We start from the raw sequence: 25,467 nt of genomic DNA on the forward strand, positions 1-25,467 counted from the left end.
AAGTTTGAGAACACCTGCCCTAGAAGGAAATGCCAAAATTAAAGAACTATCTAGGGTGGGATACAACCATTTGAGATCTGGCAATCCTGCCTAGAATAAAAATAGTTAAAAATTTTTTTAATGTTTATTTATTTTTGAGAGAGAGAGACAGAGCGTGAGCAGGACAGGAGCAAAGAGAGAGAGCGAGCGAGAGACACAGAATCTTCAGCAGGCTCCAGGCTCCAAGTAGTCAGCACAGAGCCCAATGTGGGGCTCAAACTCACCAGCCATGAGATCATGACCTGAGCCAAAGTCAGACGCTTAACTGACCGAGCCACCCAGGTGCCCCTGCCTAGAAGAAACATATTAATGGGAGGATGTAAGCTGCCATTCAGCACAAATCTGTCCATTCAGCTACCTGAATGGAATGAAAACCATGACCTAATGACTTGTTAAACTCAAAACACCCAGACATCAAATCTGGAAGGATTAACTGTTTTCAGTTTGGCTATTGTGGGATAATGAAGCAATCCAAATAAAAATAAGAGTGAAGGAGCGCTTGGGTGGCTTAGTGGGTTGAGGGTCTAACTTCGGCTCAGGTCATGATCTCTCGGTTTGAGTTCAAGCCCTGCATTGGGCATGCTGCTGTCAGCATAGAACTGGCTTCGGATCCTCTGTCCCCTGTCTCTGTCTGCCCCTCCCCCACTCGTTCTCTCCATCTCTCTCTCTTTCTCTTTCAAAAATAAATAAAGATTAAAAAAAAAATAAGAGTGAGGGACACCTAGGTGGCTCAGTCTGTTAAATGTCTAACTTCAGCTCAGGTAATGATCTCGAGGTTCATGGGTTCGAGCCCCACATAGGGCTCTGTGCTAGCATTGTGGAACCTGCTTGGGATTCTCTCTCTCTCCTTTTCTCTCTCTCTCTGCCCCTCCCCCACTTGTGTGCTCGCTTTCTCTCTCAAAATAAATAAACTTAAAATAAGAGTGAAATAATTGCCATTTCAGCATTAATATTACCATAAAAGAATTGAAGTCTCCTTGGATTAACTAACTGCCTATGTTGTAAATAATTTGAGAGATAAGCTGATTTACATGATAGAATTATTGAAGTAAATTTTTAATAAATAAAAATGAATATTATTTATGTAAACAATAGTTATTGTTTATATAAATAATAAATTGTTACTCTGATGCAAAGGATTTTTTTTAATGTTTATTTTTGAGAGAGAGGGCTCATGCAAGTGTGGGAGAGGCAGAGAGAGGAAGACAGAGGATCCAAAATGGGCCGTGCACTGACAGCGGAGAGCCCAATGTGGGGCTCAAACTCATGAACCATGAGCTTATGACCTGATCCAAACTCAGACACTTAACTGACTGAGCCACCCAGGCACCCGCAAAGGAGTTTTAATTGGATAAAATATGCTCTAAATCACTAATTTTCAGGGCGCCTGGGTGGCTCAGTCAGTTAAGCATCTGACTCTTGGTTTCAGCTCAGGTCATGGTCTCGAGGTTCGTGGGTTTGAGCTCCACCTCGGGCTCTGTGGTGGCAGTGCAGAGCCTGCTTGGGATTCTCTCTCTCCCTCTCTCTCCGCCCCTCCCCTGCTCTCTTCCTTTCTCACAATAAATACATAAACTTAAAATAAATTTAATAAAATGACTCATTTTGATTATGTGTACATAATAAAAAAAACATCTTTCAGTATAATTCAAGAAAATACTACTAACTTTCACAATTTATGTTCTATCTATTTAGATTTTACAAATCATTGGGTGTTTGTTTCTTCCCTAATCCTTTCGCTGTTACCAAAAAGTTTGTTTTACTAAGGATTTGAGATCCATCCCAGACATAAAGTCACACAGCAGAGAACACCATGTCCCATGCTCATCAGGTATTGACTAGGGAAGGACACCCCTCCCCCCCCACCCCACAAAGAGATTCACCATCACATTCAAACCCTCAGGACACATCTAAGCAATTCTTCTTGCTCTCCTTTGCTCATCTTATTATGGAAAAGAAACACTAACATCCTGGATACGTTTCACATGTTTAATATTTTAGGTTTTGACCAAATGCATCCTGCCTGAGGTTGGGTTTTGTAGAAACAGAAACTGGCACAGGGTTCAACGACATGAGATTTATTGAGGAGAAACTATCAGGAAAAATGGAAGGGCAGAGAATGAGGCAAGGAAAGGAGCCACACAAGGATGTGGCTTCATCTGAAATCTGCCAGCCTGATCCTGCGTGGAGTGTAAATGTTACACTCAAAGTAGGTGGTCCTACTTTGAAACATAGGTGCAGACCTTTTGTTACTCCAGGTCAAGCAGTCTTTAAATACTCTCCAGCTTTCAACTGCTTCTGTGTTTACTTTTTCTTAAACATTGGAATTACCTGTAACAGCATAAATCCATGTATGACACATTTTACTTTGTGTTATTTCTGACAATTAATTCCTTCTTCTGTGGGGGAGTCTGGATTGTAGAGCTATGGACATTCTACACTTGATCTTAGCCAAAAGGCTGAGAAGCGATGAGCTATGGACATTCTAGAAGTCAGTCTATCAGTGAATTCAAAAATGCTGACTTTTTTTTTTTTTTTACAAAATAATTAGAGTTCTATGTTGAAATGTCCACAGTCTGCCTCACTTGGAGGTTTAATAGATTCTAATAAAACAAAATATGTTCAAAAGTGAGATCCTCATGTTTCCAAGCTCTTTCATCTGCCTACCACCACCCCTTCCCATCTTAGTTAGTGACAAATCCATCCTTCCAGCTGGGACACAACCCCTGAGTCATCCTTGATTAAGCATGACACATATAAGCTGACTGGTGGAGGAGAAGCCACATCCTGATCTGAGGACATTAACCACAATCATGTGCAGCTCCTCAGTAATATAGATGCCATATAATGAAACCACAAAGCGCCTTCTCAAAGTGAGTTTTTATTGAACAAGTGTTAACGCATAGCATGAGGTAATTAGTAACATAGTACATAATCTTGCTAGTAGATGAAAACTGACAGGGAGGAATTTACTTTTCACAAATGGTTTTCAGAGGTAATGTCAATCTCCCTGGCAGATTCTATCACTGCAATTACAGCAAACAGACTGAGATCAAACATTTATCTTGGGGTTCAGATGGCTTCTTTTTTTTTTTTTTTTTTTTTTTTTTGAGAGAGAGGAGAGAGAGAGCGCGAGTTCAAAGGCATGTGCAGAAGAGTGGCCGGGTGGGGACAGAGGAGAGGGAGAGAAAGAATCCCAAACTGGCTCCAGCTCAGCAAGGAGTCCAATGTGGGGCTCGATCGGATGACGGTGAGATCATGATCTGAGCCCAAATCAGGAGTCGGAAGCTCAACTGACCGAGCCACCCAGGTGTCCCCAGATGGCCACTCTCTACACACTCTCTGGCCATGACCACTATAATCACCGTCCCAGCAGAAAATGAAATGTGGCAAATATCTCTTCATTTCAAATAGATCTCAGGTTTCACAGTAGGAAAGAAATGGGATATGTCTTGGAATGTGGATTAAGAAACATCCCAGTGATGAGACAGTGCTGTGGCTGGATCGGATATGGATACAATCCGTGAGTTTACCGGCAGGGAAAACACGGTTTTCCGAGGGAAAAGGAGACAGCGCCCTGGTCACGTGACTTAAGGCTAATTGAGCGGCAGACTCCCTTTCTGAGTAATACCACGGTCTGGTGTGTCCCTTCAGGAGCCCAGCCTTTGGGCACACATGAAACCATGGGTGCGAGCATTTCTCCTGATCGCAGAAGCCACGCTGCAGAAACCGCGCGGGAGCGGGTTCAGAAGGGAAGAAACCGCGCCCCTCCCCCAGCGTCTGGTGACATCATTTCCCAGAGGCCTTCACGCAGGCTCCGCTGGTCCTTTGAGATTTCCAGAAGGGCGCCCCTTGAGGCAGCAGGCGGAGCTGCGGGAACCATATTACCCGGCAGGCTCAGCGCCAAGAGGCGGTAGCGCTGGGCCAATGGCAGCGCGGGGCGGGGATTCCACGTCACGCGAGACCCAAGGCGCCGTCCTCGTGGGCGTCGTCCTGGGTGCTTCTGCGTCTGTTCACCGGGTCGCTGCTCCGGGAGTTTCGGTGGGCTTGAGACCGCCGGACCTGGGAGGCGTGAGGAGAGGCGTCATGTCCCCTTTGCACCGAGGCAGGGCTGAGGGTGCGTGGGATGGGTCACAGGAGCCCTTGGGACCCCCCGCGGCCTCCCCGCTACTGCGGCCCACTGTCCGCGAACAGGGTCCCGCGGCGGCTGCACAGGCGCAGATGGGCCCGGCACAGGTGAGTGGGTGACCCCCCCCCCCTCAGGCCCTGTGGACCCCCAACCACGCAGTCGTGGCACCTCCACATCCAAGGTGGTGGTGTCCTGGGTCTCGTCGCTTCCCCTAACTACGCCATTGTGTTTGGGGGCCACCCTGGTGTCCCGAAGCCAGGCCAGGTTCCTGTGGAAGGGTCCCCCACTCCGTCAGCTAATCAGTGAGGTGTGGAAGGGTGTCCCGGGCACACCCACCTTGAGGTGCAGATGCGGGGAGGTGAGGCCGAGCAGGGCAGAATCTGTCCGGTGGGAACAGACAGCACTAGGTTGGGAATCGGGTCTGGAGTAACAGGCTGAGGAATCGGCCTCTTTTGAGGCCATGGTGGGGACCACGGAGGATTTGGAGTCCAGTTTTTTTTTTTTGTTTTTTTTTTCAACGTTTATTTATTTTTGGGACAGAGAGAGACAGAGCATGAACGGGGGAGGGGCAGAGAGAGAGGGAGACACAGAATCAGAAACAGGCTCCAAGCTCTGAGCCATCAGCCCAGAGCCTGAGGCGGGGCTCGAACTCACGGACCGCGAGATCGTGACCTGGCTGAAGTCGGACGCTTAACCGACTGCGCCACCCAGGTGCCCCTGGAGTCCAGTTTTAATAGGCTTCTTCTAGCTCTGGAGGGGAGAGTAGGCTTGGGGTGAGTGGAGGCTCCCTGCAACCCCCCACATAGTACCCGGAACTGCCTTCCCCTGTCACCCTCAGCCATCCTCCCAGCCAGAGCGTGTGTCGTGGTGTGCAGAACAAGCTCCAAAGCCTACCGCCTGGGTTCGTCTCCAGGTTCTGTCCCTGCCCCGCCGTGGGATAGTCTGCTTCCCTGGCCATGAAATGGGGTTCATTGCAGGTCTTCCCTCTGAGGTCCTGGAGGCAGATGTGGGAGGCACTGAATGTGGCACGGCCCGCCTAGGGAATGCCCAGGAAGTGCCGGTTGTGGCCATTCATTTCTGTGATCTCTGGGATCCAAGGAGGCCTTTGCCCTGACCTTGTCCTCATGGCAGGGCAAGTGAGAGAGAAATGATGCTTCTCAGAATTCCCCCATCCCTGCACCGTCTGAGTGAACTTTGCTTCAGGAAAGAGCTCATGCAGCAGTGTAGAGACTTTAGGGGCCATATGGCCATGCCTTTCCCAGGGCCATGACCTCGAGGAGTCTGGTCAGTGCTCTTGGCTTCCATCTCTGGGGATCCATGGGAATATCAACATTTCCTCCTCATGGCTTGAGGGGATCAGAGGGCGTGTGTGTGATGTATGTACCCCAGTCCAACACTGCCCAGGTAGCATCACCCTGGACACTGTTTTCAGGGAGCAGAGTCCCTTGTCCTCTGATGGTCTTCAGGGCTCACCCCCGCGGAATCCTGCCCCAGGGTTTCCCCTGTCTCAGCTGAGAACTTGGGAAGAGAGAGCCTAGGGGAAGACTCACAGTGGGAGCAGTATTTTTGGAATTTTGCTTCCCTGCTGGCATGAAAAGGGCCTTTGGGCAGGTTGGGCACCCAGGAAGGTCACTGGGTTCATCTTTATAGTTGCCGTCTGTTTATTACAAGCAATGCTGGCTTGCCACTTACAGTGGTAAGTTTATTTTTCTGTTGAAGATACTTACTTTATTTAAAAAAAAATTTTTTTTGAGAGAAAGAGAGTACACAGGGGAGGGGGGGAGAGATAGAGAGAGAGAGAGAGAGAGAGAGAGAGAGAGAGAGAGAGAGAGAATCTTAAGCAGACTCCACCCCCAGGCCAGAGCCAACACTCCCATCTCACAACTGTGAGATCATGACCTGAGCCAAAATCAAGAGTCAGATGCTTAACCGACTGAACCACCCAGGCGTCCCTGAAGACATTTACTCTTATGTGAAAAGTATGTGCGTTAAAGATTCAGTGTTGGCAGTGTGCGGGAGCATGATGTGCATTTATTTATTTATCTTTAAAATTTTTAATGCTTATTTATCCTTGAGAGGGACAGAGTGCGAGCAGGGGAGGGACAGAGAGCAAGGGAGACACAGAATCCAAAGCAGGCTCCAGGCTCTGAGCTGTCAGCACAGAGCCCGATGCGGGGCTCAAACTCACAAACTGTGAGATTGTGATCTAAGCTGAAGTCAGACACTCAACTGACTGAGCCGCCCAGGCACCCTGTGTGATGTGCGTTTAGATGTAAACACACGACACACTCCAGGTTTCTCTCGGGCACATGACTCTATTCACTCCGATCATAGTCCCAGTCACCATTAGGAGTTGTCGTATTCATTTGTGGTTCGCGTGGCCTCCTCCCTTCATTCCAGCCATTCCAGTGGCCTGTCTTCAGAGAGGCCATCGCTAGCTTTCCTTGTGAAACTCTAGCCTTTTCACCTGTTTCTTGGCCTCAGAACCTGTAGGGCCATTTGCATCGTCTCGCTCAGTTATTTAGTTTCTAGTTTGGGATCTTTCTCCAGTGGGAACTGGGATTCCTGTTTGCTGCCGTGGCGCCAGGCCTCTGATGGGGCCATAGCTGTAACAGGACCTCAGTAGCTGGTTGGAAAATGAGCGAGACTCCCGGATGGGCTTTCATCCCACTTAGAATCTGTGTTTGAACCCCCACCGTGGCCTGGTGTAGTGTGACTGCTCTGTGTGCACACATGTGTCTTCCCTTCCCTTCTTCTGCATCCCACTGCCCTGCAGCCATGCCACACTCCACTTGCCCAGCTCTTCCTCACTTTCCAGCCTTGCCCTGCCAGTGCCATCTGCCCTGGATCCTGTCTCCAGAGCTCTGCGGGGCAGCCCTGTGCATTCCTCAGGCCTCTGCTCAAATGCCACCTCTGTCTTTCAGGTTCTCGCTAAAGTACCCCCCTGATCAACGTGCTCGGGCGCTAGCATTTTTGTGCAGAGTTGAGTGTTGGATTGAGATTCTCCAGGGTGCTTGAGGTGCAAAGAGGAAAAATAATCATAAGAAGCAGTGATAATAGCAGACTTCCACTGGGCCCTCGATTTGGTTTGAGGGACAGTTATGTTTCAGCTCATTCAGGTCCTACCTCCTCAGAGTTAGGTTCTGTTATCATCCCTGCTTTACAGAAGAAGAACTTGAGGCTCACAGACATTAAGTTACCTAGCCAAGGTCACACAGCTTTTAAGTAGTTGAAACTCACACATTGTCCATTGGCTGCCAGAGCCAGTTCCCAACCACAGTGGGCTGGGGAGGCCTGAGGATGACGCCTAAATTAATCTGTGTGAGGGGGGTAGAGATTTCTCCTGCAGGTGAGCTTGGAAACAAGGAAGGCAAGAGGGGCCATCCCAGACAGAGGGAACGTTGTGGACAGAGGCTGCGAAGACAGAGTTGTTCAAGGAGGCTCGAGATTGTGATTGCCATGTGCCCCCCACCTGCTAAGATGGGTCTCGAGGAGGGAGCACGCATGGTCATTGACCCTTGCCCAGGACAGACATCACAGCCAGTCAGACACTGCTGCCTGTGTTCTTATGGCCACAAGGGCATTATTCTCACCCGCTTGGGTTCCCTGGTTCTCACGGTATTCGTGCCTCAGGGACATATCCCGTCAGGACTCTGGAAGGGAAAACTGACTGATACCTCACTGTGGAATCTTGTGGGAGTCTGAACGGCTGGGGGGCCCGAGCCGGTGTGGGGAGCTGATCCAGGCCCTGCCGCTCCCAGGATGGTGCCTCCCGTGAGGTGGAAGAGGACGGCTCCATTCTTCTGCCCGTGTCCGCGGATGTATGGTCAGGGATGGCGGAGGCAGATAAACAGCAACAGTTCCTGGCAGTGCCTCACCTGTAGTGATGGAGGGGCGTAAGCGTTGCCACGGAGCCTCGCCAGAGGGTCCTAGGTTCAGATCCCACCTCTGCTATGTAGACTGGGGACTCTCAGGGTGACTCACTAACAAAATGTACAGAGCGCTGTCATGAGCCAAGACTCTAGTGTTGGCTTTATGAATGTTTTCTCTCGACTTCTCAATCTGATAAAGTGGGAGAGTTGTTGTTGTACTGGTGGAAGAAAAGGAAGCTCGGAGGAATGAAGTGGCTTCCGCAAGGTAGACAGCAGGCAAGTGGTGATTCAAGTTTGAATTCAAGCTTGGGAGTGTGCTCCAGACCTGGGGACATTTAATCCCTTTGCCATAGCACGTGAAGCCCTCGGCTAGGGGCGGGCATGCGGGGAGGACCAGGGAGGACCAGCTGCTTTTACCTCTGTTCTCAGGGTTGGAATTGTCTTCATGAGTATTTCCCCGGTCCTCTGACGTCCCAGACCACTTACCTTCTGCCCCCAAGGTCCTCACGGGAACGCCGTTGTCTGTGTCATTCTCCATGGCATCTGCCATTGAAGATTTCTCTGTCAGCCGTGTCTGCCCCCCACTTACACCCAGCTCAGAGCTCAGCCCTCCAGAGGCCTCAGTTCAGGGCTGGGTCTCCATGCACCTTCACCGGTAACTAAGTTACAGGCTTTGATTCCTCCCAACGGCCCTGGTGTACTTAACGCTACTATGTGTGACTTTCCAGGCACCAGTGACTTTCAAGGACGTGGTTGTGACCTTCACCCAGGAGGAGTGGGAATTACTGGACCTGCCACAGAGGACACTGTACTGGAGGGTGATGAGGGAGACCTGTGGGCTCCTGCTCTCGCTGGGTAAGGCTTCTCCTCACCTCCACGCGGGGGCCTGCAGCCTCCTGGGTTCCTTCCTCTCTCCTGAGGCCCGGCTGGTAGAGAAGGGCTCCGAGTGGCTCGCCGTCCTCCCCACAGGCCCCGCCGTGTGCTGGGCCCACCTCCTCCTGCCCACTCTCCTTTTGTCTCCACCAGGAATCACTAGGCAGGAAACCTAGTTCCCCTGGCAGATGGAAGTGAGGTGCCTGGCAGAACCTGGGATTGGGGTGCCCCGAGAATGGGTTCAGGACGTGGGAGGAAGCACGGTTGTTCCACGGCCCCGGGGCTCTCGTCCTGGCTTCTCTCTGTGGGTCTGCACACACCACTGTCTTTTCACAGCAGCTTTTGGTGGGAGTGGGCACCTCATTCTTCTTCTGTGAGCCCCTTGGATTTCTCATCTCCATTCTTGTCTGTGTGTTCGTGTCCTGCCTTCTCTGCATAGGTGTTTGTGTTTGTGTAGCGGGAAGCAACCCCTGGAGCCCACGCTCCCCTCACCCTCTCAGCCCAGTGCCCCGCACAGGCTCCACCTGGGGCGCCTGCTAAAGATTCCCACCAGAGGTTGCTGACTGGCCCGGCTGTCTGAGTCAGGTGACCCCACAGCATGTTAGCATGGTCGTGGGCTGATTCTCCAAGAAGGGGGGAGAGTGAGGCAGGGCCCCAGTGGATGTTTGCCCTCAGTGTCGCCTGCCCATTTATAAACAACACAAACTCAATGAAAAGGCTGCTTCGGCCTAGACCATCCTTTGCTGGTGTGGGCCATACTGTGCTGGGGTGGCAGATAGTTTTAGACGACACAGATGCACACCCTGAGAAAGCCACTTCCCTCTTGATTCTCATCAGGAAGATGTCTCAGTTCGTGCTGAGTTATTAATGCTGAGTCGTTCATGCCTGTCACGACTGTCGCCAGTGTCCATTTTCAGCAGAGGCAACAGTCTCCAGCTCGTAGCCCCAAGCAGGCTGCTGAGCTCGCTGGGACCTGTTATCGTTATTTTGATTTCTTTATTGTGTTTTGATTGTAACCTTTCATCCGTGGCAAGGAAGATTTTCCATTTTCTGGAGTAATGTGAGATCCCCTTTGAAGACATTGATTTACAAGAAATGAAAAGTGGTTTGCTTTCGAGAGAAGCCATTAGTGAGTGAGTGAGTGAGTTGTCATGGCCAATATCCCCTGAGCACTGACACGTGTCTGGCCTTTTCTGGGCACTTGCCCTGCTCCATTCATTGAATTCTCACAATATCCCTGGGAGGTGAGATGTTTCCCCAGAACTGCCTGACTTTGAACCCAGTTTTCTCCCCACTGGGGACCTCTTGCCCAAAAGCAATCATCAGATTTTGGAGCCAACAATTTATTGTGATTAGTTTAATACATTTACGTGTTATTCAGTGATCTTGTCATATTCCTAATATTATTTCAGCACACAGGCGTGGGTGTGCAACATGTGTGAAGTACACAGTATGAAGTATCCAGCCCAGTGCATGTTTTACTCATTTACCTACTGGTGTGACTTCCACTGGGTCAACCTTTGCAGTGTTCCCAGCCCCCAGCAGGCTCCCCTGCCCCACCGTGTAAGGAAAAGACCACCATTGCAGGGAGCTTGTCAGGAAGCCAAAATGTTAAAACTTAAGCTTAATGTAAAAGATGGCCCTTAATGGTCAAATGCCACCCTGTTCCCCCTGTGGTAAAGGCCCTTTCCTTTGTGAAATGACACCGAGAGGAGATGCTGGTGGATGTCGGTGTAAATGTCCTCATTCACCCAGGTCACTGTGTGAGTTTCCTTACATTCCTGCAACGTGCCAGTCTGGGAATCACCGGGTCAGCACCTCCCACCATCCCTGGCTCCCCACAGTCAAAACCTCCCACTCACATCCCCCCTCCCACTTGAACAGCCCACTTTCTCCCAGCTGCTGGCCCCACGTAAGGGCCAGGAGCCATTTTGTCCCCAGTGCAGTGCTCAGCAGGCTGGGCTTTGGACGTAGGTGGCCTGGAGTCAAATCCCAGGTTGGCTTCCTGTGGACTGTGGCAAGTTACTGAGGCTGACCCCCTGTTCTCCCTTTTCCTCCCCCTGCAGTCATCTCTCCTGACTAAGCAACCGGCTTTAGTCACCTGTCTTTCTCAGATGGCCAATGATGAGGGTACCATTTGCAGATTGATGGAGACTAGGACTTTCGTCACTCACTGGACACCAGAATCACCCAGGGAGCTTGGAAAACTCCTGACGCCCAGGCCTCACCCCAGAGTTCTGGTTTGAACGACCTGTGGTGAGAATCAGGCCTCCCCTGTAGAGATATAGGTAGGGTGAGACCCACAGACTCAGAGCCATTAGAACACAGCTGCTCAGAAATTCCATGGAAGCTTCTTGTTGAGCCCTCCCTGGGGGCATCAGTTTTAGTGAACAGCCCTGCCATTTGAGTTGAAAAGGCCAGAAGACAACTCCTCAGCACCTGTTTCCATCAGACCCCTCAGGCAGCCATCCTCAGATCCTGCCCCTTTTACACTGCCCTTATCTCCTGAGTCTGTCCCCACCACCCCCTCCCTGAGCTCCAGCCTTGACACCCTGGTCCGCCTGTCTTGTCCTCTCTCATCTGCACGCTGCTAACGCACCTGTGGTCTCCCCGTCTCCTTGTGCCTCTGCCCAGCTGTCCTCTGCACCAGCTCTCCCAGCCGCCCACCCGATTCTAAGCCTTCACCACACTCTCAGCCACTGAGGCTCAGTCCACGGCCAGACTCATGTCAGAAATAAAGACTTTACTTCTTCTTGCTTCTCGACCCTTTCAGACTCATCTGCATCTGATTTCTGCCTCCAGCCTCTGTTCTCACCGCCCCCCACCAGGAAGAGGTCTCACCCCCAGCTATGACCAGCTCCTGTGCCAGGGACTGGGTCACACCCTCTCCTGCCTTCTTGGGAGCTCCTTCTTTAGCTCTAGAATTGACTGATTGGTGTGACTATGTGTACAACCAACTTTTTAGAGGAGATGTTGCATTCTAGGGAGAAATGTCTACACTGAACTTCCATATATCCCATTCTCCCTCCCTCCCTCCCTCCCTCCTTCCTTCCTTCCTCCCTGCCCCCCTTCCCCCCTCCCTTTCTTTCTCTGAAGTATAATTTATACATATTGATGTGCATGAAACTTAAGGATTTAACTTGATGAGTTTTTGCACATGAATAAATCCAAGTAACCATTCAGGTGAAGATACAGACCTTAGGAGGTGCCTTGTAAGCCCTACTAGTCCTACTAGTCCATATCACCTCCTACAAAGGTAACCGCTGATACCTGAACACCGTCGGTGAGTTTCACTTCTTGAATGGATATAAATGGAGCCTCACAGTATGTTTTCTGCCTCTCTTGTGTTTATCATCAGTATGTCTGTGAGGTTCATTCATATGGATGCAAATGTTTGGAGATTGACATTTTCATACTATGTAATATCCCGTTGTAGTTATATAGTGCAGTCTATCCATTCTCCTGTTGATGGACATCTGGGCTGTTTCTTTTGGGGTGGGGAATGTTATGAACATCACTGCTGTGAGAGGTTCTGTTAGGCATATACCCAGGACTGGACTGGATTGGACATGGGATAGGTGTATATTCAGCTCTAAGAGAAATTATGAAACAATTTTCAGCATGATTGATCATCCCACACACCACCAGCCCCGTTTGTGAGTTCCTGTTGCTCCACATTCCCGTCAGTGCTTGGTGTCCTCTCATTACTCTTTGTAATGGGATGCACTTTAGAGGGGACTCCCAGGACCATAGCACTGAAATTGATGCACTTCTCTCTGATCCCCATTCCTCCAGCACAGAGATCACCATTTTCCGGAATTCACACTTACTATTCATTACTTGTTCTGTGGGAAGTTATGTCATTACAAGATCCGTTTCCTTATGGATATAGGGGTATTCAGATTTTCTCTTTACTCTTATCTCAGTTTTGGTATGTTGTGTCTTCCAGTAATTCTGTGTCATCTGGATGTTTGAGCCAGTACTTTTAAAATCATTTTATCATACCTGTGTGTGTGTGTGTATGTGTGTATACATACCTGGAAAATATATTGTGTAGGCCTTTTGTTAAACTTTATCAGAAGGGTATTCTAGGGCACCTGGATGGTTCAGTCGGTTAAGCATCCAACCCTTGATTTTGTGGTCAGGTTATGATCTCACGATTCTGAGATTGAGCCTGACTTGAACTGGGCATTCAGCCTGCTTAAGACTCTCTCCCTCTCTCTCTGCCCCTCCCTCGCTTGTGTGCTTGTGTGCGCTCTCTCTCTTTCTCTCTCTCTCTCTCAAAAGAAAATGAAAGGGTACTCTGTAGTCATCTGGGACTGGCTTTTTTATTCAGTATTACGTTATTGTCTATAACATATATGTATATATTATATGTTACATATTACATGTCATATATAGCTGTAGTTCACTCGTGTTCTTTGCCTGGGAAATAACCTCTTGCATGAATATTCCACAAAGTATTTGTTCTTTTAGACGTTTACTTTTTCCCAGCTCTTCCCTCTTGCACACGATGCTGCCATGAAAATGTTTATGCGTGTGTCCTTGTGCACATGTGTGTGAGTTTCTCATGATAACGTTCCTGGGAGTGGAATTTTGGGTGACTAGGGATTTGGCATGTTAAGGTGGCACCCAGTTGTTTCCTGAAGTGGTTATAGTAATTTTGACTTTGGCCAGCAATATCTGAGAGATTGCATGGACCTACATCCTCTCCAGTATTTGCTATTACCAGCCTCCTTAGTTTTTGTCAGTCAAATGAGTATAAAAAATATCTCAGTGTAGTTTTGTTTTGCAGCCCTTCATTACTAAGAAAGTGGAATGATACTCCCCATTTGTTTAGTGGCCATGTGTATCTTTTATTAATGTCAGTTCATGATTTTTTTTCTGATTTTTCTGTGAAGATGGTTGCTCTTCCCTTTTTGATTTGTCAGATTTTTTTTGTATATTCCTGATACTAATCTTTGACCCATACTGTGGGCTGCAGTTGTATTCTGTTAGAGTTTAGCTTTTAAAAAATATTCTTTAAAGTATCTTTTGATTAATATAAATTCATATTTTGTTTACTGCGGTCAATTTCTTTTTTTTTTTTTTTTTATGATTACTGCTTTTCATGTCTCACTAGGAAATATCCCTACACCAAGGTCAAAAACATACTAGTTTTCTTTTGCTGGCTAATCTGGAATTAATGATGTGTGTGATGTGCGGTAGAAATGGAATAACTTTTTTCTGCATGTGGGAAACCAGTTTTCTAGCCCCCCTTGTTGTCTGTCACTGTTACCAGTGACCTGCTGTGTCATCTCTGCGGTGTGTGAAAGCTGTGTCTGTTCATGAGGCTATTACTTCCTGTTGCCAGTTTTTCTTAGGCCTGTAATTTCATCATAACCCCAGGACTGGGAGGGCAAGCCCCATCACCTTATTTTTGTTTCAGTGATATTCTTGGCCCTTAACTCTTCCTAGGAAATTCTAGAATCACCTTGTTGAGTTTTATGGCAAATCATGTTATCTGGAATTGTAATGAACTTAAAGATAGATTTGAGGAGAATTTACAACTTTGTTATTAATTTCTCCATGTGTATAGATCTCTTTAGTATCTTGAAATGTTTCAGATTTCTCTACTAGCTTTCTTCCATTGTTTAGTCCCCGCACTGTTCCTCACACACAGAAGATTTAATGCGTTCCTCACCTTGAGCCCTGTGGGCACTGTCCGGGGAGTGGCGATGGCTGCCCTTACTCTCAGCCCTCCAGACTCTGGAATCGGCACCCTGTTTGTGGCACCGTCCGCATCTCTGCCATCCTCGTGCCCTGCAGCTCCCTAGGCATCAGGACTCTCTCTCGACTTGGCACCTTGTGCACTCTGCCTTCTTTTGGGCGCAGTGCCCTCTTACTTTCTATATGTGCTGGCTCCTGCTTCTTCACGACTCAGATCTCAAGACACCTCCCAAATTCTCTCTCTCTCATTTGGACTGTGTTAGATGTCCCCTTCCTTCCCTGTGTTCCTGGTAACCACGTGTGACGTCCTTTCTTAGAACAAACACAGCCTGTGGTGTCTTCGTTTCTCTCCACTCTGGACCCTGCCCCAAATTCTCCTCAAGGTTGTCCCTCTAAGGGTGTCAAGAATCCAGGGACCAGCAAAAAACAAAAACAAACCACACAACAACAACAACAAACCTGAGCTTCAGAGATGTGAACAGTTATCAGTGGCACTGTTTTCCCTCTGGCTTGGCGATCGTGTTTCTTTATGTTGGCATTGCTAATGGGCCTCTTTTGTGTATTGGACTCTCTTCAGGTGATGAAGCAAAAACCAGGACCACGGAGCCTTCTACTTCTCAGTCAGCCGTGTTTGAGGGATGCTTATCCCACAGGTTACCGACTCAGGAAGACTCCGGTGTTTCCATGCTGGGAGAGGCCAGGGAACAAGAAGAACCATCCAAAAAACAGGGAGGGCCCGTGAAGACAGGGATAGTCCCGTTCAAGGAGACTCTCCCTGGAGAGATGAACCCCGAGTGTGGTCATTGGGGCACAGGTGAAAATCTGTGTACAAAGGACTTACAGGAGCAAGTCTCTGCAGGAGATGCTCTCCATGAGTACGAATCACGTGGATCAAGGAAAGACCCCTCGATTCATGGAGGGAAGAACTTGTACAAGTGCAAGGAATGCGGAAAAGGGTTTAAGAAGAATCGCTTCCTTCTCCAGCATCAGTGGATTCACACTAAAGTAAAACACTATACATGCAAAAAGTGCGGGAAGGCCTTTCTCAGGAAGGCAGAGCTCACTGGACACTATGGCGTTCACATGGAGAAGAAGCTCTATGAGTGCATCAGGTGTGAGAAGGCCTTCAGCCGCAGGTCACACCTCACAGAGCACCAGCGGGTTCACACTGGGGAGAAGCCCTTTGTGTGCATCGAGTGCAGGAAGACCTTTAGCCGCAGGTCACACCTCACAGAGCACCGGCGGATTCACAGCGGAGAGAAGCCGTATATGTGCAGCGAATGCGGAAAGGCCTTTGCCCGCCACTCTGATTTTATTCGGCATAACAGAACCCACACTGGAGAAAAGCCCTTTGAGTGCAAAGAGTGTGGGAAGGCCTTTTGTAACAGCTTTTCTGTAACTCGACACATGAGGTGTCATTCTCAGGAGAAGCTCTATGAGTGCAGCGAGTGCGGAAAGACCTATGGCTACCGCTCGACCCTTGCTACTCATCAAAAGATCCACAGTGGAGTAAAATCCTATAAGTGTAAGAGATGTGGGAAGGCCTTTTACCGGAAGACGGGCCTCAGTCAACATCAGAGAACTCACACTGAGTTCCGAAAGAGACCTTTTTAAAGTGACGACTGTGGCGGATTGTTTGACCGGGAGAGCGTTACTTGGCTTGGCATCTGAGAGTTTGTACCCGAGGCTTCCCTGCGTACGTGTCCTCCTTCGTGTGCACGGCTCCTGCTGGGGCTACGGCATTACCTTTACCTGTGGCTGAGCCCTGGCACTTCAGAGACCAGAGTCCAGGCTTCCAAACATGACTTGGTTCTTAGGAGAGGGACCTTCTTCTCACACCTGAGAGTGCTTTGCTGTCACGTGGCCTGCAAAGAGGCCTGGGCCTGTTTGTCCAAAAGCACAAGTGATGTGCTTTGCAGTGGACAGAGGGCCCTCTCCCCTCATTGTCCACATCTCCCCCTGGAACTTTATGTGTTCACAGGGGCCTGCTGTGGAATGGGCAGGAGTCACGAGAACCCTATCCTTCACGCCCATTATCCTGCACGGTGCCTGGTGTCGTGGAGATACATGGGTGACTGAGACGTGGGCCTTGCTGTCTAGAAGGGAGACACGCGTGATAACACAGAGGTGTAGAGGTGTAGTTTGGCCACTCTGATGCTGTGGCAGCAATGTGTCTGTGGTCCCCATGTGGCAATGAAGATCAAGGTCAAAACTTTGGCAAGGAGGGCAGATGTCCTTTGGGAAGAGTGGTCCAGTGGTGAAGGTTTTGGACCCTCGGGATACTGGAATTCGAGCACTTCCGAGCTGTGCCCATCGCCATCTGGGTGACCTTGGTTATGTCATCTCCCCACACGCCTCTTTTTACAAAAGTGGGGAGATCCATGTCAAACTGTGAAGCATGGGCAGAGGAGCAGACGGTACACAAAGGTGAGATCACACATACCCATGAGGAATGGAGGAGCCCCAGCCATGTTCAAAGATGAGGAAGAATGTTCTGGTAAAGGGAACAGGATGTGCCAAGACCCTGAGGCAGGGGAGAGTTGGCCTTGTTAGTGGAAGCAGCTGAAGGCCAGTGTGTCCGGAGGAAATGAGTGGTGGACAGTGAGATGGAAGAACAGGGGCGGATGCGGTGTTGGCAGGCTGAGGAAGGGATTCACCACGGCAGTGGCATGTTCTTGCTTCTGAGTTCCCCCTTGGCTGCTGTGTAGAGAGCGAATTGAAGAAGGGAGAATTGATGTGGGAGAGAGATGAGGCCACCATGTAACCCAGGAGTTCGTTGGCGTTGCCTGACCCAGGATGGTGGCATTGGAATTGGTGGGGAGAGGATGACTTAGGATGTGTTAGGAGGCAGAGCGCACAGGACATGTGCATAATTGGGATGATGAATGAGCCCCGAGGAATGACTTTCCCTCCTCGATCCTCAAGAGGAAGCCCTCTGCATCCATGGAATGTGACGTGGGGCCTGTCCTCGTGTTCTCGTCTTCAGTCAGCACCTAGTGTGTTGAGTGAGCAGGTGAAGCTGAAGACTCCCTTTCTCAGACAGAAAACTGGCAGGACTCCTTGTCCCCTTGATGGTCACATGGGCGGTGAATTTACCATGACCTTTTTTCTCTGATGGAGAGGGGCCCTAGGTACGTAGATTTGCACAGGAAGCCGTGCAGGGCAGTGATGACGCCTGCCTCTCCATGGGCACCATTCTCAGCTGTGCTTCTTACCAGTGGCCAGGACTCAGGGCCATTCAGGAATTTGGGGGGTTCTCAGTTTCCTCCTCTGTAAATGGTGATCTAATAAGCCTCAGCCTCGGTATCTGTGAAACAAGAGTGTTGACTGATGCACTTCACCAGGTGGTTGTTCAGATTAAAGGATAGTGTTGTGAAGTACCTGGTGTCAGCTTTGCGGGTGTTCTTAAATGTTCACGGTTGTTAAAATTGTTTTCACTGAAGTGTTACCCCTTTGTGCCACCCTATTCTTTTCTCATCGGGAGATGTGCTGATGGGATTTGCTGGTAAAAATATACTTCAGGTCCCGAGAACATCTCAGCTGATTTTAGGCCTTAAGAAACTTGTTCATAGATTCTGGTGAACCTCGGCATGAGGTCTTGATTCCCCACCAACCAAATCCAGGACATTGTTCGCCCCCTGGTTTCTTTTCTTGGTGGAGATGGGGTGGCTGATGATGCCACAGAATGTTAGTTTTGCTTTAATGGAAATTCAAAACTTGCACTTGAGATTTATGGGTGAAAATTAAGTACCTTGTGAAGGGAGGTTTGAGCCATCTAAAAGTACTGACTAATGGGGCACCCGGCCGGCTCAGTTGGAAGAGCATGCAAATATTGATCCTGGGGTCCTGAGTTCAAGCCCCACATTGGGTGTAGAGATCACTTAAATAAAGTTTTAAAAAAAATTTTAAAAAGACTACTAATTTAATTTATTTCATGGTTCATGTAATATTTGACATATTTGGGATTAATATATCCTCTTATTTTATGGCTTTGTCTCCCTTGTTCTTTTTCTGATCCTTTAAAAAAACAACTATTACTCAGAATCCAGATTTTTTTAAAATTCTAGTTTAAAAAGCATATTGTTTGTTATTGTTTAAGCTAAAATTTACAAACACAACAGTAGATGACAGAATTATAAATACTTTTCTGTCTTCCCAGGCAATATAAGGGACTTAGAAGATGAGCTAGCATGTTCTATCTCCATATATGTGTTGAGATTATGCATGTTAACTCTATCAGTCTAACTCCACAAGGAAATGTTATTCTTGTTTAAGGCAAGTAACGAGCCAGATGCGTATGCGTTCCCCTCTTGGGTCCTCATTCTGTAATTGCAAGTGTTTCATCTGAGATTACTTTCCAACGTTCTTAAACATAACCTTTAGGATTTCATTTTATGTATGTTAATCTTCCATTAAATTCTTCATTTTTGGCTTGAAATACTATTATTTTGTATTCTTTCTTGACACTTTTACCATATATAGAAATCTAGGTTGGCATGGGTTTTTTTCCTTCACATCCTTGAAGAGGTCCTTCCACTTTGTTCTAGAATCATAATTATATTGAGAGTGATTGGCAACAAGTATACTTTGTGTATGGTCTTTTAAAAAAAATGTTTGTTTTGGGGGCGCCTGGGTGGCTCAGTCGGTTAAGCGTCCGACTTCAGCTCAGGTCACGATCTCGCGGTCCGTGGGTTCGAGCCTCGCGTCGGGCTCTGGGCTGACCGCTCGGAGCCTGGAGCCTGTTTCGGATTCTGTGTCTCCCTCTCTCTCTGCCCCTTCCACATTCATGCTCTGTCTCTCTCTGTCTCAAAAATAAACGTTACCAAAAAAAAAATTAAAAAAAAAAAAGTTTGTTTTTGAGAGACAGAGAGCGAGCGGGGGAGGGGCAGAGAGGGAGACAGAGAACCCAAAGTAGGCTTAGCACTGTCAGCGTAGAGCCTGACCTGGGGCTCAAACTCATGAACCATGCGACCATGACCTGACCAGAAGTGGAACACTTAACCGACTGAACCATCCAGGCACCCTTACTTTGTGTATGGTTTTAAGAATAGAAATATTAGGGGCCTTGGAATATAGGCAGAGATTATACCTTCGTTGTGTTTTCTCTTTTGTGCTCCTCCACAGGGGTAGTTTCTCCAGCCTCAGTGATTTCAGTTTGCACACCAGCCCCCCCTCCAGTATTTAGCGCTGTCTTGAGAGCTGAGGTTCAGGCATGGACTGAGGATGCATTGGGGCCCTGGTAGGTGCATTTTTAATATAGGCCCGTGTGATACTAATGCTGCTGGTTTGGGAGCCACTGGATTAGAGCACCACTTAATGTTAGTACACAATGATGCTGCAAGCAAGTTATCTTTTTATCACCTAATTTAAAACTTGTTCATTTATTTTATATAGTATTGTTAACCATAGTTACCATGCTGCATATCTCATCCCCAGGACTTATTTTATTGTATGATTTTTTAATTATATTTTTTTCCTGGAAGGCGGCTGAGGAGGCTTGCCCAAGGCCACATAAGTAGAAGTCTCTTGTCACAGCTATCCCAGGATGGGGCTTCGCCCAAGGTGGCCACAGAAGTCTGGGCCTGGTCCCTGTATTTGGAGCCATAGAGCATTATTTCCCAGCATCCCTTGTGGGGCTGTTTGCCAACTTCGTGGAGAATGGGAACCGCCCATCCTAAGCTGGCGATGTGCAGGACGGAAATTATTACCCAGAAGGCTGTGCCTTGTGTGTGGGCAGTAAGGACCCCTCCAATAAGAACACAGGAGAATGGCATTTCCTGCGGAAGTGGGGGTGACACTTATGATGTCGTAGAGGCTGTGGCCGGTCTTTCCACGAAGGCTGGAGGAGGGAGGAAGGAAAGGGAGGAGAATGGGACCCATCTCTGTGTCTTTGGGTGAGCTGTGACCCTCACCTGGCCGCACCTCTCCTGGACCTGCACCGGTCCTCCTTCCTCCAGGTGCCTGGAGGCGACACCCTGGGCCTTGTGTGTCCTCCCATTTCTGGGACCCAATAAGATGAAGTACGGTTTCCGGGAACAAGAACTGGCAAGAACAGAGGTTTGGATGTGGTACTAAACTAGGAATGTTTCGCGACATCAGATCCATGCTGTGCCTGCAGCAACAGGAGAGCAGACAGACAGGAATCAGCGGTGGAATGGCCCGTGAGGAGCTGGATCTCTATTCTGAGGGTGATGGGAGCCGTGGAAGGGTTTAGAGCCGTGGAAGGACGTCCTCTGACTCAAGTCTTTACAGGCTCCTCACGTCTGCATACAGGAAAAGCAACTGTGCGGGTGCGGGTTGTTTCCCTAATGTTAATCCAGCCTCGTTTTCTTCTGACAAAATCCAGTGACTCATATATACCTTTTTTCGTCTTACTTTTTCCTGGATGGGATTTGCCATATATTTTATTACTGATTTCATTCACCTGTGTTAATTAGGTCTCTACTTCTGTAATTGTTTTGTTTCTTGTCCTCATGAAGTTTTGATGTAAGTGGTGTGTTGGCTTTTTTTTTTTTTTTTTGGTACCTTCTCAAAATCACTTCATTTTTTAAATACCTTAGTATTGCACACTAGTGAATAGGATAGTGTGACACATGGAAAGCACAGTTCCTGATGTGGAGAAAGTTTTATTTGGGTGACAGCCAACCTTAAGCAAAGCAAACAATTAGATAATTGCACAGATACGAATCATGTATTATAAACCTTAAGCAAGTACGCTATGACTTAGTTAGAATATTTGAAGGTCATAGTCATGTTTTTGTCTGATTACTCCTAATTCTTCATACTTTGCTATTTTAAATGGCATATTTTATTTTAAATACATTTTTAAAGCTTTTGTTTCTGTTATACAGAATTTTCTGTATTGAAATGAGTTAACATTATATATGTATAAGTAAGCTTGCTGATTTTGCTTAACTATAATTGCTTTTATTTTTTCTTTTTCAGAGTAGACAATCATTACCAATGAGTAATTACAACCTTATTCTTTATTGGGATATAATTGACACAAGTTAATTTAGGTGTGCAACATGATGATTTTATATTTGTATATACTGAAAAATGTTCAACACAGGAAGTCTAATAAACACCCTTCACCGTTCAGTTACAAAACATTTTTTTCTTGTGATGAAAACTTTTAAGATATACTCTTAGCACCTTTCAAATATGTAATACAGTGCTAACTGTGGTCACCATGCAGTACCTTACATCCTCATGATTTATTTTATAATTGGAGGATTGTACCTTTTGACTCTCTTTATCCATTTGCCTACCCTCCCAACCCCCACCTCTAGCAAGCACCAATTTATGTATTTATGAGTTCATTTTTTTTAATTCCACATATAAGTGAGATCATATATACAGATTTGTCTTTATGATTTATTTCACTTAGCATTATACACTCAGGGTCTATCCATATTGTTGCAAATAGCAAGCTTTCCTTCTTTTTTATAGCTGAATAGTATTCCATTGTGTATACACACCACATCTTTATCCGTTCATCCTTCAATGGACACAGTTTGTTTCCACATCTTCATTATTGTAAATGCTTCCATGAACATAGGGTTGCATGTATCTTTTCAAATTGGTATTTTCATTTTCTTCAGATAAATAGAAGTGGAATTGCTGGATTATATGGTGAATCCATTTTTAATTTTTGAGGAACTTCTATATTGTTTTCCATAGTGGTTGTACCAATTTATATTCCTACCAGCAGTGCATAAGGATTTCCTTTTCTCCATATTCTCACCAACACTTGTTATTTCTTGTCTTTTTTATAACAGCTATTCTGTCAGGTGAGAAGGAATAGCTCATTGTGGTTTTGATTTGCATTTCCTTTACCCTGATGATGAGTGATGTTGAGCCTGTATGTCTTCTTTGGGAAAATGTCTATTCACATCTGCCCTTTTTTTAACTGGATTGTTTGGTTTGTTTTTCATTGTTGACTCGTAGGGGTCCTTTATGTATTTTCCATACTAAAAAATATGATTTGCAAATATCTTCTCCCATTTAGTAGATTGCCTTTTCACTTGAGTTGATGCTTTCCTTTGCTGTGCAGAAGCATTTTTGTTTTATGCAATTGCACTTGTTTATTTTTGCCTTTGTTCTCTTGCTTTTGGAGTCTGGTCCAAATACTCATCATCAAGACTGATGTCAAGGAGCTTGCCACCTATGTTTTCTTCCAGATTTATGGTTTCAGGTATTACAGCCAAGTCTTTAATCCATTTTGAGTTATTTTTTATGTATCATGTAAGGTAGTGATCCAGTTTTACTCTTTTGCATGTGGGTGTTCAGTTTTCCCAACACTATTGAAGATATTTTTTTCAATCTCTTTGGCTCCTTTGTTGTGAATTAATTGACCATATGTATGTGGGTTTATTTCTGGCCTCTGTTCTCTTCCATTGATCTATGTGTCTGTTTTTATGCACCCTGATACTGTTTTGATTACTTATAGCTTTGTAATAGTTTGGTATCAGGGAGCATGATGCCTCCAGCTTTGTTCTTCTTTCTCAAGATTGCTTTGGCTATTTGGGATGTTTTGTGGCTCCGTACACATTTTAGGATTGTTCTAATTCTGTGGAAAATGCCATTGAAATGTTGATAGGGATTGCATTGAATCTGTAGATTGCTTTGGGTAATATGGACAGTTTAACAGCATTATTTCTTCCAATCCATGAGCACAGGATATCTTTCCATTTATTTATGTCTTCTTCCATCTTTCATCAAAGTCCTATATAATAATCAGTGTATATAGGTCTTTATTTGGTTAAGTTTATTCCTAGGTATTTTATTATTTTTGATGCAATTATAAATGGGATTGCTTTTTAAATTTCCTTCTATTTTGTTATTAGTGTATAAAAACACGACTTTTTTGTATATTGATTTTGTACTTTGCTGACCTTTAACAAATTTGAATTTGTTTATTCTAACAGGTTTTTTTTTTTTTTTGGATGGAGTTTTCAGGATTTAAAATGTTTATTTTTGAGAGAGAGAGAGAGACCCCACATGTGAGCAGGGGAGGGGCAGAAAGGGAGGGGGGACAGAGGATCTGAAGGAGGTTCTGTGCTAATAGCAGAAAGCCCACTGCAGGGCCCAAATTAATGGAACCGTGAGCTCATGACCTAAGCCAAAGTCAGACACTTAACCAACTGAGCCACTCAGGTGCCCCTCAGGATTTTTTTTTATATATAAAATCATGTTGTCAGCAAATAGTGACAGTTTTATTTCTTCCTTTGTAAGTTAGATGCTTTTTACTTCTTTTTCCTGTCTGATTGCTCTGGCTGGGATTTACAATGACATGTTGAATAAAAGTGGTGAGAGTGGGTGTTGTTTTTACTGACATTAAAGGAAAAGCTTTCAGCTTTCACTGTTAAGTATGATAGCAGTGGGCTTGTCATATATGGCCTTATTCTCTTCAAATAATTTTTCTGCCCCCTTTTCTCCTTCTCCTCCCATGCAAATGTTAATACATTTGATGGAGTCACTGAGTTCCCTAAGTTTATTCTCATTTTGCATATTTTTTTTTTCTCTTTTGTCCATCTTGATTACTTTCCATTACTCTTCTAGGTGGTCAATTCCTTCTTCTGCTTCTTCCAGCCTGCTGTTCATTGCATTAAGCATGTTTCTAATCTCATTTATTGCACTCTTCATTTCTGATAATTTTTTTTTATCTATGTATTAAGGGTTTCACTGATGTCTTCCACTCTTTTCTCAAGTCCAGCGAGTATCCTTATGATCATTGCTTTAAATACTCCATCAGGGGCGCCTGGGTGGCGCAGTCGATTAAGCGTCCGACTTCAGCCAGGTCACGATCTCGCGGTCCGTGAGTTCGAGCCCCGCGTCGGGCTCTGGGCTGATGGCTCAGAGCCTGGAGCCTGTTTCCGATTCTGTGTCTCCCTCTCTCTCTGACCCTCCCCCGTTCATGCTCTGTCTCTCTCTGTCCCAAAAATAAATAAAAACGTTGAAAAAAAAAATTTAAAAAAAAAAATAAAAATAAATACTCCATCAGACATGTTACTTATATCTGTTTCATTTAGATCTCTGTCTGTGGCCTCATCCTGTTCCATTTGGTACCTCTTCTCATTTTAGGTCTCTGTGCCTATTTCTGTTTGTTAGGAAAGTCGACTAGGTCTCCTGCTCTTGAGGGCCTTATAAGTAAGAGGTCTTATAGTGCCCTGCTGCATAGTGTCCCCTTTTCCCCCAGGGCCTGGTACTTCCGAGTGTTCCTCATGTGTGCTGTATGTGTTCTGCTGTTTTCTCTTGGATGCTTTATCCTTCCAGCTAGTCGTCTGCAGATTATTTGCCTGTTGTGGGTAATGTTTTGTCCTTGGCCTGAATGTAGCACATTTTAACTAGATGTGCTCTCGTCTGTCTGTGAAATAAGACCTGTCGCCACTGTCACTGGAACGGAGGCCCTGCAAAATTCCCAGGTTGGGAGATGCAGTATTGGCAGGGATGTGGGTCAGTCTTCTGAGGGAGGGGGCCCACTCCACTAGGATTAAGGCAGTCATGACTAGGAAGGGTAGTTCTACCAGACCATGGAGGGTGCTGAGCTTGGTGTAAACAAGTTAGGCAGCAAGTGAGCAAGTGTCTGTGCTGTGCTGGTTCCCGCAGGTGTCCCTGTGTTTATGTCGAGGGGTGGGGGAGGGAAATGGCATCTACCAGTTCCTTTGTTCCTGCAGGGATCTCTCCATGAATTCTGCCTCTTTGGGACACACTACAAGATGAGCAAATAACTTCCCCACTCCGTGCCCCAGGCATTCTTCGGATCACTGTCCACAGGCTATTTGCTCTGCCTTCTCTCCAAAAGCAGTCCCAAGGCCTCCTGTCTCTATGTGATCCTGCTGACTT

At 46.7% G+C, this 25,467-nt stretch overlaps 2 protein-coding genes across 3 annotated transcripts in view; one reads left to right on the forward strand and one right to left on the reverse strand.

Moving 5' to 3' along the window:
* LOC121023457 (zinc finger protein 304-like) overlaps nt 1–25,467 on the reverse strand; it is a 498,588-nt gene that overhangs the window by 365,349 nt on the left and 107,772 nt on the right. The gene's annotated exons all lie outside the window — the stretch shown is intronic.
* On the forward strand, nt 4,075–18,510 carry LOC121023473 (zinc finger protein 805-like). The gene is made up of 3 exons (XM_040465405.1): nt 4,075–4,272; nt 8,766–8,892; nt 15,197–18,510. The coding sequence occupies exons 1-3, from the start codon at nt 4,123–4,125 to the stop codon at nt 16,231–16,233; spliced, it is 1,314 nt and encodes a 437-aa protein (XP_040321339.1). The 5' UTR covers nt 4,075–4,122; the 3' UTR covers nt 16,234–18,510.

Source organism: Herpailurus yagouaroundi, unplaced genomic scaffold (genome assembly GCF_014898765.1).
Source record: "Herpailurus yagouaroundi ecotype Mexico unplaced genomic scaffold, PumYag 557, whole genome shotgun sequence".
NCBI classification, from domain to species: Eukaryota; Metazoa; Chordata; class Mammalia; order Carnivora; family Felidae; genus Herpailurus; species Herpailurus yagouaroundi.

Bases quoted from the DNA above. Each gene is read 5' to 3' on its own strand.
- LOC121023473 (XM_040465405.1), top strand. From the start codon at position 4,123: ATGTCCCCTTTGCACCGAGGCAGGGCTGAGGGTGCGTGGGATGGGTCA. The intron at 4,273-8,765 runs GTGAGTGGGTGA...GTGACTTTCCAG, and splicing joins CGCAGATGGGCCCGGCACAG to GCACCAGTGACTTTCAAGGA. The intron at 8,893-15,196 runs GTAAGGCTTCTC...GACTCTCTTCAG, and splicing joins TGGGCTCCTGCTCTCGCTGG to GTGATGAAGCAAAAACCAGG.